General features: G+C 46.9%; 2 protein-coding genes across 3 annotated transcripts in view; both read left to right on the plus strand.

The window, feature by feature from the left end:
- Got2 (glutamic-oxaloacetic transaminase 2) overlaps window positions 1–3909 on the plus strand; it is a 19381-nt gene extending 15472 nt beyond the window's left edge. Inside the window, exons 9-10 of the mRNA XM_005345546.3 lie at window positions 1791–1941; window positions 2805–3909. Coding sequence (XP_005345603.1) covers window positions 1791–1941; window positions 2805–2927 — 274 coding nt within the window. The 3' untranslated portion in view covers window positions 2928–3909. The remainder of the gene's footprint in view (window positions 1–1790; window positions 1942–2804) is intronic.
- A 7491-nt stretch (window positions 3910–11400) lies between these two features.
- Window positions 11401–16635, plus strand: part of Slc38a7 (solute carrier family 38 member 7) — an 18168-nt gene continuing 12933 nt past the window's right edge. Inside the window, exons 1-2 of one of the 2 annotated variants that reach the window (XM_026778772.1) lie at window positions 11401–11420; window positions 11996–12093. The gene's annotated coding sequence lies outside the window, so the exon portion shown is untranslated. Of the gene's footprint in view, window positions 11421–11442; window positions 11753–11995; window positions 12094–16635 lie in introns of those variants that run through there. The other variant, XM_005345547.3, reaches the window with a different exon arrangement.

The following is a 16635-nucleotide window of genomic DNA, read 5'->3' on the forward strand; positions in this document are numbered from 1 at the left end:
TTATTTTCGAGACAGGGTTTCTCCGTAGCTTTTTGGTTCCTGTCCTGGAACTAGCTCTTGTAGACCAGGCTGGCCTCGAACTCCCAGAGATCCGCCTGCCTCTGCCTCCCGAGTACTGGGATTAAAGGTGTGTGCCATCACCGCCCAGCCTAATCTCTGCTTTTAGTAAAACCTGCCTTCCCTTAAAATCGAGTTCAGTTGAAGTTCCTGGTGTAGGAGACTTCCTCCCAAAGATGCCTTTGTTTTGCGGTGCTGGAGATCAGACCTAGGGTTTCATGCATGTAGGCAAGCACTCCGCTGTACTATGTCCCTAGCCCCTGTGCTCTTCTCACTGGCTAACACTGAATCCGTGCTTCTGCATACTTATGGCTTTTATTATATTTAATCTCAGTACCTATCCTCTAATGTTAATCTTCTTAAATCTTTAAAAAAAATTTTTTTTATTTTGGACTAGAGAGAGAACTTAACTGCTCTTACAGAGGACCTAGGTTCTAATCCCAGCACCCGTGTAGTAATTCAAAACCATTCGTAACTCCAGCCCCAGGAAAGACCAACCTTGGCTACAAATTGAATTTGAGGCTATCGTGGACTACATAAAACCCTGCCTCAGCCGGGCAGTGGTGGCGCACGCCTTTAATCCCAGCACTCGGGAGGCAGAGACAGGCGGATCTCTGGGAGTTCGAGACCAGCCTGGTCTACAAGAGCTAGTTCCAGGACCAGCACCAAAAGCTACAGAGAAACCCTGTCTCAAAAAACAAAAAAAACTGCCTCAAAAGCAAAAAAAAAACAAAAAAACAAAACAAAACAAAAAAACAAAGTCATGTTCAGGGAGCTAGAGAAGATGGCCTGTCGGGGATGATGTTGGTTGATGTCATGAGTTTGATGTCATGAGAAGTCAGAACCTGATTCTCTGGCAAGAGGAGGGAGGGTGTGGGGCTGGAGAGATGGCTCAAGGGTTAAGAGCAGCTGTTCTTCCAGCGGTCCTGTGTTCAATAGAGGTGTTATTGTCATGGTCCAGTTGGTAAGAACCAACAAAAGAAATTCCCTGCAGGTCATGGGAGTGGACTGGCCCTGACAGTTCTAAGGGAGAGACTGTTGGAGTTAAGCAAGCTGGACTGACTGTCTGCACACAGGCCTGTCCCCTCTGGTCCCCAGACAGAATAGCCCTCTCTCCTCCATGGCCCTTCTTTCACCCAGCACTGTTCTGGTTTACACTGTGCTGCCTTGTGCCACCATTGACTTTTTACAAGCTTGGCCTTTAACCTCTTAGGGGCTATGACCACATCCCACACCTCAGCTCCTTCTATATGGCGTAGACCACTTAGGCTTATCGTTTGTCCTCTTCATTGTGAAGGCAGAAGCATTTGTTCCAAGTTTAAAATAACTTTACTCAGTACTAAGATATGTTAACTTATCTGGGGCTGTAGAGGTGGTGTAGTTATCAAGAGCATTGACTGCCATGCCAGAGGACCTGGGTTCAATTTCCAGCATCTACGTGGTGGCTCACAACCCCCTGTAACTCTTGCTCCAGGAGATCCCACACTCTCTTCTGGCCTCCAGTAGCACCAAGCACACGTACGTGTATGTGCACTGCAGGCAAAATACCCTTATACATACCTTTTTCTAAAGTTCCCAAAGTATATATAATAAAAAGCAGAACACTTAAAATATTTGCCCACCAGCCATTGACCGTGTGACTCAGTTAAGGACTGGGGATTAAGGCGTTCAGGAGGAGAGAGGAACTCAGGTGAAGCTCCGCCAGAGCAAGACGCCCATCTGGTTCCTTACAGGTTGCAGGAAGTGAAAGGCATGGCCGACCGTATCATCAGCATGAGGACCCAGTTGGTCTCCAACCTGAAGAAGGAGGGGTCCTCCCACAATTGGCAGCACATCACTGACCAGATTGGCATGTTTTGTTTCACAGGCCTGAAGCCCGAGCAGGTGTGTGGACGGTAGACCTGGCCTTTAGGTCCAGGTGGCATGTGGGGGTCCTGGACTTGGTGGCGGTGCTGCCATGTTGTGAGATGAGGGCCCGTTGGTGTTGTCCAGGCTGGCCACTCAGGCTCCAGTAGCCACACCTCACCTGGGCCTGCAGTCATGGTCACTGCTTAGTTAGGGGTGTTTGCCACCTCCTCCGGCCTGGTTCTCTCTGTTGCTCTTTGTCTGTATCCCCCATGATGTTGCTGTCTTCAGAAGTAAATACCTTGAGGGGAGGGGGTTGTTTGTTGTTTTCCCAGTTTGTTATGGGGGGTTGTTTTGTTGATGTTTGTGGTGGCGAGGGATCAGACCCAGGGCTTTGCCCGTGGCGTGCATGTCATAGCTTGTGTGCGTTTATCTGACAGACAGCGCCTCGGAAAGAAGAGGAGAAATGGCTGCTACATAGCTGAATCCTGAGCCTGCTTAGTTTGGGATTTTTTTTTCCCTACCTGTTTATGCCTTGGAAACCATAATCTTAATTTTTAACATTTTTCTAGTCTGTATGCATGCACATTCTGTGGCATGTGTGTAGGTCAGAGCACAGCCTTCAGGGGTCGGTTCTCTCCTTCCACCACATAAGTCCTGAGGGTGAACTCGCGTCATCAGGCTTGGTAGCAGACACCTTTCCCTGCTAAGCCGTCTTAGAGACCCTATTACCCTTCTTTAAAATAGCTTTTCATTCTTTTTTTACTTATCTAAACCAAATTCTCGTATTAGTGAGAAAATTAAGATTTTGTTATTTTTTAACCAGTTGGCTACTGTGTGCCCTGTTTGCTGGAAAAGATTTCCCCTCTGGGACTTGTCGTCAGCTTCTTCTCTCTCTACAGGTGGAGCGGCTGACCAAGGAGTTCTCGGTCTACATGACAAAAGATGGTCGCATCTCCGTGGCAGGGGTCACCTCTGGCAACGTGGGCTACCTTGCCCATGCCATTCACCAGGTCACCAAGTAATTACCAGGGTGCAAAGGGACAGAGACCACCTTCCCATCAGCCTTTGTTCTCATGAGAGTCGCGCGCGCAGGAGAAGGGGGGTGGGTGGTGGTGAGTAGATCGTGTTTCCAACCAGAGTGCATAAAGCTCAGCGATTGAATGTGTTCCTCGGAAAAGAGGCAGGGCAGAGGCTTCCACGGCTGGTGTCTGGAACTTTGTTGGCTCCAAACCAAACTCTCCCTCATCCTTCTGTCTCCAACTTGTCTGAAAGAGTTTACACATGCAAGAAATCACAGCACCAAAAACCTGTCAGCCACGGCGTTGGAATAGAAGCTTTACTGAAGCATCCGGCGGTGTCGGGGGCTCACCTCTGGACCCAGCTGAGACCGCTCACATTAGGGGTTGTGAGAGGAGAAAACCTAGTTCCATCGTTAACCGTTGTCCTTCTGTTTGTCCTCCCAGAATGAGCAACTGTATCAGCAGCTCACATTACAGGAATTCTGCTTTACAGAAACCAACAAGTCTGCTGCCCCTGCAGCGAGGGCAGTAAAAGATGCTGTCTGTCAGTGTGTCTCCTCTTGTCATTGCTGTCTGTAGCCTACAGCTTCATCCCGGGCTGCTGGATTGACCGTTAGCTTTATCCTGTCAGGATCTGTGTAGGATGGAGAACGTAGTTTCCTGTTCATGCCAGACCCTCCTTTCTCAGCCAAGAGCCGTGGAATAGGGGGAGTCTGCACCTTAATTTGTCCCCCTCCAGCGATTGACTTGATCCTCCCGGGATGGGCCTCTGCCCAGCTGGACCCCTTCCCTCATCCTGGCTGCACAGCCTGTCTCCTCACATGCGTCAGACAGTGCAGGGCAGGATCAGGAGATATTCTGGGGTCTGTGTGCTGCCAGCCCGGCTCCGACTCCGCCCTTTGGAAAGATAACCACCATCTGCTCTAATCATGTAGACTTACTGCCCCCTGGTTTCTCTGTTACAATAAAATTACTGTAGACCCAACCACTGTCTACTTTTCTACTTAATGGGGGAAGGGGTAGAAGTGGACATCCAGTCTGAAGTCTGGAGTCATGTACAGAAGTGGACATCCAGTCTGAAGTCTGGAGTCATGTACAGCTGACCATAAGCCTGACTGGAAATACATCTTGCTCTTCATCCTGCCTTTCAGCTGGTCTGGCCCAAAGATGCCAACCAGGTGGGTGGAACTCCTCAAACCTCTGGAGACAGGAGGGTGGGGTGTAACCCAACAAAAAAATATGGACATTCCTCACAAAAGTGGGGAGGTGGGGGCAAATTTATATGAAAGCACTAAAGACCACAGATCTTTAAAGAATCAAATCCTGAGCAAAAAAACAACTACCAGCTGTATCACAATGCCTGATCTCAAACTGCCACATAGTAGTGTGCTGGAGCAGCAAAGACAGGCCAAGGGGACGAAACAGGATCAGAAATACATCCACGCAGCTTGTCTTGTTTTGGGAGGTGGGCGGGGCTAGGAAAGTGGTTTTTCTGTGTAGTCTTGCCTGGGACTCACTCTGTGAAACAGGCTGGCCTCAAACTCAGAGATCCCCCTGCCTCTGCCTCCCAGGTGCTGGGATTAAAGATGTGCTCCATCAAGAACATACACTGGGGCCCGTCGGTCACCAAACCTGATGACCTAATTCGATTCCCAGAACCCACATGATGGTGACTTACCTCTGACCTCTGTGTATGTGCTGTGGCATGTATGCAAACATAAATGAAGAAAAAAAAACAGAAAAGGCATTCAATAAATGATGCTGACAAAACTAAATATCTACCTGTAGAAAAAGGAAACTGGGGAGCCAGAGATGGCACAAGTGTTCACAGCACTTGTTGCTCTTGCCAAGGACCCAAGTTTGGTTCCCCACACCTACAGGGTGGCTCAGCCATCTGTAACTCCAGTTCCAGGGGATCCAGAATACTCTTCTGATGAGGGCACCAGGCACACACTTAATTCACACTGTATACAACATGCACATAAATCTGAAAGAATGAAATGAAATCTACATCTCTTCACTCTGCCCAAAATCATAAGCTTGGAATAATGGCACACAGCTTTAGTCCCAGCACTCAGTAGGCAGATGATCTGTGAGTTCAAGGCCAGCCCAGCCAGGATTACACAGTGAGGCCCCCATCTCTCTCACACACCCTCAATTTGTAGTAAACCAAAGACATTAATTTAAAACTGTAAGCACTGAAACTGCCAGAGAAAAGCATAGGGAAACATTTGTCATATAGTATGGGCAAGAACTTTATGAAAACTCAACCTCGTGATACCATTTAGAGATGGGGCCTTCAGGAAGTGTAGAACCGTCCAGTGGTATCAGGGACCTCGTAAGAAGAGACTGGAGTCAGCTTGCTTCCTCCCGCTGCTCTCTATATAGGAGAACACAGAATGGAGCAGAGCCGGAGGCTCACACCAGAAGCTTCTATGCTGGTAGCCAATCCCAGATGTCCAAGCTCCCAGAGCAGCAAGCACTCTTAATCTATGAACTGCCTCTCCAGAATCAGACGCCAGGCATGAGATAAACCTTTATGAGATACCTCAACTTACCAACACTTGCATTGTTTAACCTACCCAGGTCTCAGCATCCAGTTATAGCAACCTAATTGGAAAAAGTATGATTTCAACAGCAATTTTTCCTTAGGTCTCACGGTTGCTTTGGCTGCCCTGGGACTATGTAGACCAGGCTGGCGTCAAACTCACAGAGATCCACCTGCTTCCCCAGTGCTAGGATTAAAGGTATGTGACATCATGCCCTACTCTGACATTTTTATAAGTGAAAACCCTTTAGAAATTGTGAACAAGTGTCCGGGGAGGTGGTTCAGTGGGTTAGAGCATTTTTTGGGCAGTTTGTTAGAGCATGAGAACCTAAGTTGGAATCCCAAGAACCCATGCAAAAGTAGAGACAGCCAGATAGATCCTTGGAACTCTTTGGGCAGCCAGTCAAATGACCAGCTTTGGGTTCAGTGGCAGGCCCTGTATGGAGAGAATAAGGCAGAAAACAGTGAAGGAAGACATCCAGTGTTCTCTAGCCTCCACACCCTGCCCACAGGCATATACACCCATATACATGTGCACATACGCATACACCGTGCACACACAACACAGCCATCCATAAATAGGGAATGGATTCGAGATTCTAGGGGGGCTTCTGGTGGGAGGGAGGCAAGTGTTATGATTGGAAGAGGACTACTCCAGCCAGGGAAGAAGGTGGCCAACCACAGATCTTCACTTCTCCCTAAGCTCCTCCACGTCCAAACCTCAGTCTCATCCCCATCTCTGTAGCCTATCACCGGCTGCAGTTCCCCCCACCCCACTCCCATCTCCAGTAGATCACACACAGATCTTCCCCTCCTAGCCACCTCCCCTGATTGAATGTTTTATCCCAGCCCCCAGCTCCAGCAGCACTCCCTGAGAACCCGTAGACCACTCTGACCAGGGAAGCAAGTAGCTCCTCCAGATCCAATCCCCCAGTCTCAGCCCCAGCTCTGTGGCAGAGCACCAGCTGCAGTCTTCCTCCTCCCACAGATCTTCCCCTCCAAGCTTCTCCCCTCTCCAAACCTTACTCATTGCTTTATCCCAGCCCCTAACTCCAGAGGGCGCTCCCTGGGAACCTGCAGGCCACTCTGGCCAGGAGGAAAGTGGGAGGCTAACTGCAGATCTCCACCTCTCCCTCCAGAGATGGCCACTGAGATACAGTTTATAGCCAGTTGGAAGTCTTTATTACAGCTGGCTAGAACTACACTTAGGTATTCGGGACCCAAGAGTAGTTTTGAGCATTTAGAGCAAGAGGCTTTTAGAGGGGAAAAAAAAAAAATACATACACACATATACACACGCACACACATACACACCATTCTGGTGTCTTATTCAGCAGCTGCAGAAGGAGGCTTTGGTAAGCAAGCAGTTTAACAGAAGCTGAGATAAGCTAGCTGGGGCATCTTGGCTTTGGCTCGTAGAATAGAAGGTAATTTTCCAGGATTCTCCATCAAGATCAAATTCTACTCAAACCTAAAATGGCCTCGGCAAGAATACAAGATGGAGGAACCTCTGCACCATCTTGCCAGTCACGCCAAACCCCCAGTCTCATCCCCAGTTCTGTAGCAGACCATCTGCTCTGGCCTCTCCTCACTCTCTGCCCCCATTCCTAAGGGACTAAGCAGATGCTTTACTCTCTCCTGTGGCCCCCCGAGGAGCATCTGCCTTCATGTCAGGTGTTCTGTGTTGTGTGAGATGATCAGAGAAAGAGGTCACTCCAAGATGAGATGTAGACCTATGTGCCTGCTGCACGGGACTTCAAACTGCCATGTGAAGGCATATTTACTGATGGTTGCACAGTTATTGGTGGGGGGGGGGGTAAACAAGTTCCTCATACCAAGACCCTGATCTATGTTTTTGTGAAGATCAGCACCGCACCCCTCACGCTTTAGTCTTTATTGTGTATGGTTTGCAGTACCCAGTAATTCAAGAGCTCCAGGTGAAGCCAGGACCATCTTAGGACAAAGCCATGCAAAGGCCATAAAGCTGCATCAGAAACTCAGCTTTAAAAATGACAGAAAACAATCACTGTTTGAATGAAAGAAATGAAATGGAAGAAAGTCTTCCCACCAAGATGTCTTCAACGTCAAAGCACTTCAAAAACTATTCATTCTGATGATTACCTTAGAAACAATGAAAAACAACTATTCCGCTCTAATGTTTTCCCTTGATGCAGTGACTCAGCTAGATTCCTACAACATCTTTTAACCCATCCCAGTCCCTAAGTGTCAGCTCCCAATACCTAGGAACACATTTTACCTGGAACAGGATACCAGAAGAATCCAGCAAGCAGCACATAGCCACCACACTCTCCTAAGAACCAGAAACAGCAAAGAAACCAAGAACAAACACCCACCCGAAAAGGACAAGACCAGATATCAGCACCTAGAATACAATTTTCCCAAACACAGATGCCTAGACACCAGCACAAAAATACAATCAATAACAGCCAGAGCAGTGTGTCCACTAGCACCCAGTGACCCTACCACAGCAAGCCCTAAGTACTCCAACATAGCTGAAGTACAAGAAAAAGATTTTAAAACAGCCTTTATGACAGGGTAGCATTGGCGCGTGCCTTTAATTCCAGCACTCAGGAGGCAGGGACAGGCAGATCTCTGAGAGTTTGAAGCTAGCCTGGTCTACAGAATGAATTCCAGGACAACTAGGGCTATTACACAGAGAAACTTGATGTGGGATGTCTTTCTGTATATGTGTTGCTTTTATTGGTTGATGAATAAATCTGCTTGGGCCAATGGCTTAGCAGAGTACAGCCAGGTGGAAAAATCAGAACAGAAACAGAGTGGGCAGAGTCCGGGAGACACCATGTAGCTGCAGAAGGAGACAGACACCAGGAACCTTACAGAGAGGTCACAATCTCATGGTGATACATGGATTAATAAAAATGGGTCATTGGGGAAGATGGCTCTGTGTGTGCGACTGCTCTTCCAAATAGGACCCAGGTTCAATTCCCAGCACCCACATGACAGCTCACAACTGTCTGTAACTCCAGTTCCAGGAGACCCGACATCCTCACACAAACATACATGCAGGCGAAAAAGTATGTCCATAAAGTAAAAATAAATTTAAATTTAAAAAAATGGGTCAATGTAAGGTGTAAGAGCTAGTCAATAAGAAGCCTGAGCTAATAGACCAAACAGTGTTGTAATTAATATATTTTCTGTGTCATTATTCAGGTCTGGGAGGCCGAGAATGAAAGAGCAGTTTATATCTACAGAAACCCTGTCTTAAAAAACAAACAAAAAAAAAAGCCTTTATGAACATGATAGAAGCCCTTAAAGAGGAAATGAATAAATCTCTTAATGAAATCAGGATACAGAGGCAGACGACCTCTGAGTTCAAGGCCAGCCTAGCCTACAGAGTGAGTTCCAGGACACCTAGAGCTACACAGAGAAACCCTATCTCAAAAAAACAACAAAGAAAGAAAGAAAGAAAGAAAGAAAGAAAGAAAGAAAGAAAGAAAGGAAGGAAGGAAGGAAGGAAGAAATGTGTGATAATAAAAGCAAACAGTGGAAGGAAATAAAACAGTTCAAGACCTGAACGTGGAAATAAAATTAAAAAAAAAGAGAAAGAGAAAGCTGAGGGAAATAAGGAAATGAAAAACTTAGGATCTTAAACAGGAAGCTCGGGCACTGAAGATATTATAAAGGAAATGGATACTTTGGTCAAAGAAAATGTTAACTCTAAAAATATCCTGGCACAAAACATCAGCAAATCTGGGACACTATGAAAAGACAAAATCTATGAATAATAGGAATAGAGGAAGGAAATAGAATCCAGGTCAAAAAACACAGAAAACATTTTCAGCAAAATCAGAAAGGAAAAATTCCCTAACTCAAAGGAGATGCCTAGTAAGATATAAGAAGTATATAGAACAACAAACAACAAAGAGACTGGACCAGAAAAGAAAGTTCTCTTGGCACATAATCAAAACACTAAATGTACAGAACAAAAAAAAAGAATATTAAAGACTGCAAAAGACCAAGTAACATACATATAAAGGCAGACCTATTTAGAATAATACCTGACTTCTCCATGGAGACTCTAAAAGCCAGAAAGTCCTGAACAGATGTTGTTTTGACTAAATCTCAATTTTACCACTAAAGATTCAGAAGTCAGATGCTAGCTCAGGAAGACAGAGAAAGTACCCAGATGACCTTCCTCCTCATCTGACATTCCCCCCCAAAAAAAACTCCCTCTCTCTTCACCGTCTCAAACAAGACTGAGAGAGAATATCCAAATTAACAAAATTAGAAATGAAAGTGGGGATGTCATAATAGACATGAAGGAATCCTGATAACCATAAAGATGTACTTTAGAAACCTGTACTCCATCTAATTGGGAACTCTGAAAGAAATGGATACTTTGATGCATACCACTTACTAAAGTTGAGTCAAGATCAAGCAAACAATTTAAATAGACTTATAGCCCCTAATGAAGTAGAAACTATAATTAAAAGTACCCCCTCAAGAAAAGTCCACTTGGTTTTAACATAGAATTCTACCAGACTTTATTAGTCAGGATTCTCTACACCAACCCAGTTACGAAACCTTTGATCTAAGATGGTGTACTACCTGCAAGATATTCTAGTGCAATAGTGGCACAAGCTTGTGGAAGCAACCAACCAATGTATTATTTGATTGAAGGCCCACTCCATGAGATGGAACCCATACCAGACATTGCTTGGGTTACCAAGAACCTGAAACTAGATATCCCAGGGACCTATGGTAAAACCAAATACGACTGTTCTAAAAAAAAAAAAAAAAAAAAAAAAAAAGTAGCAATAAAATGCCTATTAATGACATTCTGGACATTCTGCTATATTGATAGATCAGTGTTCAGCCATCATCCCAGAAGCTTCCTCTGCAGTACATGGGAATACTGAGACCTACATCCAGACATTCATTATACAGAGAGTGGGGTACCTTTGAACACTTAGCCCTTAATGGGATGTCTCCTTTAAATCCCTCCCCTCGGGTCTTAGGGAACCGCAAAGAAGAGATGGAACAATGTAGAAGGCAGAGTAAGGGCCAGAGGGGTTGGAGGACACCAAGAAAACATGGCCCTCTAAATCAACACGAGCAGAGCTCATATGAACTCACCGAGCCTGAAGCAGCACACCCAGGGCCTATAGCAGTCTGCACCCAATCCTGAGGATCTAAATTCAATCCCCAGAACCCCCCGGACAATATGAGAGAAACAACTCATGAAAGTTGCCCTATGAACTCCACGTGCATACTGTGGAATGCACACACACTCACATAAGGAAAAGTAAAAGAAAAAATGATCAGACTAGACTAAAGATGTAACTGAGAGGAATAGCTCTTGCCTAGAGTCCAGGTCTCAAGCTCTAGTACCACAAATAAAAAGGAAGAAACTGCCTCTATTTATAACCGGCATACAGCCAAGCGCAGAAGCCAAGGCTCTGAGCATCCTCACCTCCATTCAATAAATTGAGAGCCTGTTAACGCCTGACACACTTCTAAAATCCAGCCTTGAGGCTGTAGCCAGGGATTAATGAGTGTTCAAACTGTCTCTCTCTTTTGTTCAATGGTCCCTCACACTCTTTGGTCAAAGAAACTCTGAGGTCACTTGCTGTGGAAATGAATTCAGGAACAAAGATAATGAGGCCAATTTGGCCCACTGCCCCCGAGGACAAAGATGCCAAACCTCTTAACGCTCTTTCCAGGAGGAAGGAACAGTGTTTGGTTTGGCCAAGAGATCATGCCTAAAAATAACTGGATAAACGTGTTGGCAGGGAGCCAAGTTGGCTCAGAACTTTGTTGTAAGTTTGAGAAGCTGGTGCGGTCCGAGGATGACACTGGCTTAAAAACTACAATTCCCAGAGTGTCGTGCAGCCTCTGCCAGACGGGTGGTCATGTGACCCAAGCTCACGTGTTTCCAAAGTCGGCTCGGAAAAGACGCCTACGAGGTTTGTGAACGGAGGTACGGGCGGTGCCAGGTGGGGCTGTAGGGTTTCTGGGTCCTTGGAAGTTCCCCATCTCTGCTGCAACCAGGTTCCCGCAGGGCTCCAGAGCCATCCTCTCTGGTGTCCTCTGTTGCACCGGTCCAGCCACGCCTTAGGCTGGCGGCTCTCCACTCAGTCCTAGGCCAGGATCGAGTCAGCTTAGACACGCAACCCACCGCTTTTACGTCATGCTTGAGGCTCACCCAAGCCCACCCTGGCCGGGTGCTCCCTTCCCCACCTCCCATGCAACTAAACTTCATGTTTCAGTGCTGGCCCCAGGTCTGACTGGGAAGCGGGTAAGACCTATTCCATTTCTGACCTAAGCGTGAATGTATCGTGGTTATAGTTCTGGCCCTGCTAACTGTTCATTGTGACCTTAACGTAATTTCTTTCCTCCGTGGGCCTTTGCCCTATCTGATCTGGCACTCCACTCCGTACTACGGGTTATTCAAAACTACTCCGTGTAACCCCACCTTCACCCCTGTAACCAGCTGCAAAAGGTCAAATTCTTTTCTGTACTGACTGCAGGTTTTATTTAGGTAAATCCTTGAGAAGAACTTGAGGCCAAAAAGGGATGTGAGGAGACTCGGATCCCATACCTTTAGCCTGAGAGAACAACGCTCTTCTTGGATAGCAGGTAAGCTGGGAACAGCGGGGCTGATTAATTGGGGTAGGGGTGAGAGCTCTTAGACCAGCGAGAGTCCAGGGGGTGGAATCATTCAACCTGAGCTTGCTTGCTTTGGTTAGTTGGTTGGTTGGTTGGTTGGTTGGTTGGTTGGTTGGTTGGTTGGTTGGTTAGTTTTTTGAGACAGTGTTTCTCTGTGTAGCTTTGGAGCCTCTCCTGGAACTCACTCTGTAGACCAGGCTGGCCTGGAACTCAGAGAGATCCACCTGCCTCTGCCTCCTCAGTGCTGGGATTGAAAGCGTGGGCCACCACCGCCAGCTCTACATGAGCTTTTGTATGGTTGCAGGAGAGGCTAGCAGATGGCACAGGACTGGGACAAGGGTGCCAAAGGGAAGCCTGCTTCTTAGAGAGAGGCTTGGGACCGTGTGACCATGTCTGTTTCCTTGGTGTTAGCACTGTGGCAAGGTGGCCTTGGACCTGGGGCGTCCCCAGCCTGCCTTTACTACTCACCACTGAGACTTTGCTGAGTTGGCTGGGGCAGATTGCATAAGGAGAACAAGTCTGTGGTTAGACTGACGTTTCTGACTCTGGCCCAGCAGACGTGTGTGCACTAGGACTATGTCCCTTAGATGTCCCAGAGCACCTGAACTTTTCTCTTCCTTCTGGGGGTGATGTCCTCAGCTTTGTCGACCATCAGAAGGAACACTTGGGAAACATCCCCAGGGGCCTCAAGTCTATTCTAGACTCCCCAATGGAATGACCTTATTTAGAGGGGTGCCTTAGGATAAACATTGGTTGTGTCAGAATCATTGCCTTTGGGGGAAAGAAATGGGATTTTTTTTTCAATTATAGAGAATGAGAATATGAATGAATGAATGAATGAATGAATGAACAAATGAGCGAGCCATGGTTCCTGAGTGGTCGGAGAACAACCTTCAGGAGGCCATTCTTTATTTCCACCACGTGGGTCCCAGGGATCGAACTCAAGTCGTGATTCTTGCTTACAAACACATTTACCCATTCAGCCATCACACCAGCCCCCAAATGGCGGCTGCTGGGGATTGACTCCCAGGCTTCATTTATGGAAGCATAGGCTCTACCACCCCCAGCCTGGTAATGCTTACTAATATCAGCCTGCTCTTCATAAGAATAAGCCATGAAAAGACTTATTGAACTGAAGCCAGGCAGTGGTGGCACACACCTTTAATCCCAGCACTTGGGAGGCAGAGGCAGGAGGATCTCTGTGAGTTCGAGGCCAGCCTGGTTTACAAGAGCTAGTTCCAGGGCAGGCAACAGAGTGACACAGAGAAACACTATCTTTTTTTTTTTTTTTTTGGTTTTTCAAGACAGGGTTTCTCTGTGGCTTTGGAGCCTGTCCTGGAGCTAGCTCTTGTAGCCCAGGCTCAAGAAACACTCTTGAAAAACAAAACAAGACTTATTGGACTGAAGTGACTTCCCAAGGTCGTGCACTTAGGAAATGGTCAGGTTAGTTAGGCTTCAGGCCTCTGGGTCTAAATGAGAGCATAGCCCCTCCTAGCTCAGGGATGATTTTTTAGTTTAAAACTTTTTTGAGACAAGCCACATGGTGGCTCACAAGCATTTGTAATGAGATCTGGTGCCCTCTTGAGGAAGAGACCTGGTCAGTCTTCCTCACCAACTTAGACCATGAAATCCAATATGGACAAGTTCAACAGAACCACCATATACAGACTGCCCATACATGCTTCAGCATTGCCAGGGCATAAATAATATATATATATATACACACACACACACACATATAGCACCCAGTACTAGTTATGTGGTCCAAGCTGACCGTGAACTCACAACAGTCCTTTTGCCTCAGCCTCTCAATTACTGAGATTTCAGGCATGAGCCACAGTGCTCACCTTAGGGCTGCTAATGCTGTGGCCTTACCTTTGGCTCTTTAAGAAGCATTATTCCTCTTGGCGGTTCAGACCGGCACTGAGCTGTGAGTATACTCGTTTTCAGAGCTGGGCTCCTGAAAGCATTTCAAGATTGGGAAAAGAGTGGACCTCCTGGCTTTCAAGGAAAAACCAAGGCTAAAGGAAAGCCTGCAGTTACACTGTGCTTTTCCAGATAGTGAGAAGGTGACAAACTTATAATTTATCAGTTCAGCAGGCCCAGGACAGAGGCAGAGGCAGAGCCAGATGACTGTTCTAGGCTACATAAGAATGTTCTAGCAATGTTGATGTTATTTGGTCTTTGTTCATTCATTCAGTTGCATCTGTGTCTTTTTTTTTTTTTAAGATTTATTTATTTATTATGTATACAACTTTCTGCCTCCATGGATGCCTGCAGGCCAGAAGAGGGTGCCAGATCTCATTACAGATGGTTGTGAGCCACCATGTGGTTGCTGGGAATTGAACTCAGGACCTCTGGAAGAACAGCCAGTGCTCTTAACCACTGAGCCATCTCTCCAGCCCCTGTGTCTGGTTTTTATATTTGTTTGTTGTTTTGTTTTTCAAAAGAGGATTCCTCTGTGTAACAGTCTCCTGGAGCCCACTCTGTAGACCAGGTTGGCCTTGAACTCACAGAGTGCAGGGGGGTTAACGGTGTGTGCCACCACCGCCCAGCTTGTGTCTGTGTGTGTAGATCAGAGGAAACTTGCGGGAGTTGTTTCTCTCCTTCTACTATGTGGGTCCAAACTCAGGTCATCAAGCTTGGCACCGGCCACTTTACCGGCTAAGCCATCTCAGCAAGCCTGGTTTTGAATCCCAGCCACCAGTGACTGCCGCATGACCAAGGGTAGCATGCACAATGCCTGGGCATCAGACTCTTTGGTGTCAGTCCTGTTGACTCAGTTGTGGCTTGTAGTGACAATAACCTCATGTCTGCCCTCAGAGCCGTTTGGTCTGGCTAGGGGAAGCAAGCTTAGGGCACACGGGGCTAGCACACAAGCAAATGATGGAAGGAAACGGGTCTGGGTAGGGCCAGGCTCTGTAATGACTCCGAGAAGGGCTCAGTGAGTGGCCGAGAAATGGGGAAGAGATGGAACCTGTGAGTGGCCAGCGAAGGGGCTGGGACTATTCCAAACACACAATTAGGAATTATCTTTCTGGGCCAGTGAGATGGCTCAGTGTGTCAAAGAATCTGCCAAGCTGCATGATCTGAGTTCAGTCCCCTGGGCCCACATTATGAAAGGAGAACATGGATTCCCAAAAGTTACCTTCTGACCTCCACACAAGCACACACACAGCAAATAGATGAAACACAAACCTCCACACAAATACACACACACACACACACACACACACACACACAAAACAAATAGATGAAATGCAATTTAAAAAATGATTTTCCTAGCACTGAGTAGTGGTGGCACACGTCTTTAATCCCAGCACTGGGGGCGCAGAGGCAGGCAGATCTCTGTGAGTTCAAGGCCAGCCTGGTCTACAAAGCAAAATCTAGAACAGCTGAGGCTACATAGAGAAGCCCTGTCTTGCAGGGGGAAATATAACATATTTTCCTGCTAGCAGCAGACTTCTTTAATCTCAGCACTCAGGCAAAGGCAGAAGGATCTCTAAGTTCAAGGACAGCCAGGACTATAAAGACCTTGTCTCAAATCTTAACAACAACAACAACAACAACAAAACCAAAAATAACAACAAAAAAACATTACGGAGGATCAATATGGCAGGGATTGCCATGTGGGAGATGAGAGAGCTGACCTGAATTTCGAAGGGCCTTGAAAGCCATGTAGTCTGGGTTGCAGGAAAGCATGCCAGGCTGAAATAAACTGAAGCTCCTTAGTTCATAGCAGCAGCTCTATTGGGACTGTGTGGTGTTCAGGCAGCTTGGGAAGCCAAATGGATCTAGGTCCAGGCTGTGTTGGAGCTTGCCCAGGGACCATCCTGGGCCAGTGCTTCTATTTCTCTGAACCGCTGATCACAGAGCTGCCAGAGGACCAGATGATCTCAGCTGTGTCTGCGACACACCTGTCCCCTGGGGCCTCTCCAGGTGCTCCAGGTAACACTCCTGTCTTCTGCGTACTGAGATTGGTAGACAAGTGCTCCATCAGAGCCTCTCAGTATCCCCAGCCTCTCCCACGCTTTTGTTTCACTTTCTTTTTGAGACAGGGTTTCTCTGTGTTGCCTTGGCTGTCCTGGAACTTGCTCTGTAGACCACGCTGGCCTCGAACTCAGAGATCTGCCTGCCTCTGGAGCGGTGGGGTTAAAGGTGTGCACCATCCCCATCCAGCCCCACTATCACATGTAGGTCTTATTTACCTTTCTGGCCTGTAAGAGTGAAACAAATCAGGTGTGCAGCTGGCATGTTTCTGTGTCTGTCACCCACACACTGTGACCTCAGTGCACAGAGCACAATGCACAGAGCAGCACCTGCATCTTAGCCTTGAGGAGTTCATGCCATGCAGTTGGTTCCTGTCTGGTACTTGTGCAGATCCTAGCCAAGTGCTCTGGGAAAGTTGCATCATCTTTTTTTTTTTTAAATTTTTTTTTTAAATAAATAAATATTTATTTATTATGTATACAATATTCTGTCTGTGTGTATCCCTGGAGGCCAGAAGAGGGC

The sequence above is a fragment of the Microtus ochrogaster genome, chromosome 4, assembly GCF_000317375.1.
Source record: "Microtus ochrogaster isolate Prairie Vole_2 chromosome 4, MicOch1.0, whole genome shotgun sequence".
Lineage (NCBI taxonomy): Eukaryota > Metazoa > Chordata > Mammalia > Rodentia > Cricetidae > Microtus > Microtus ochrogaster.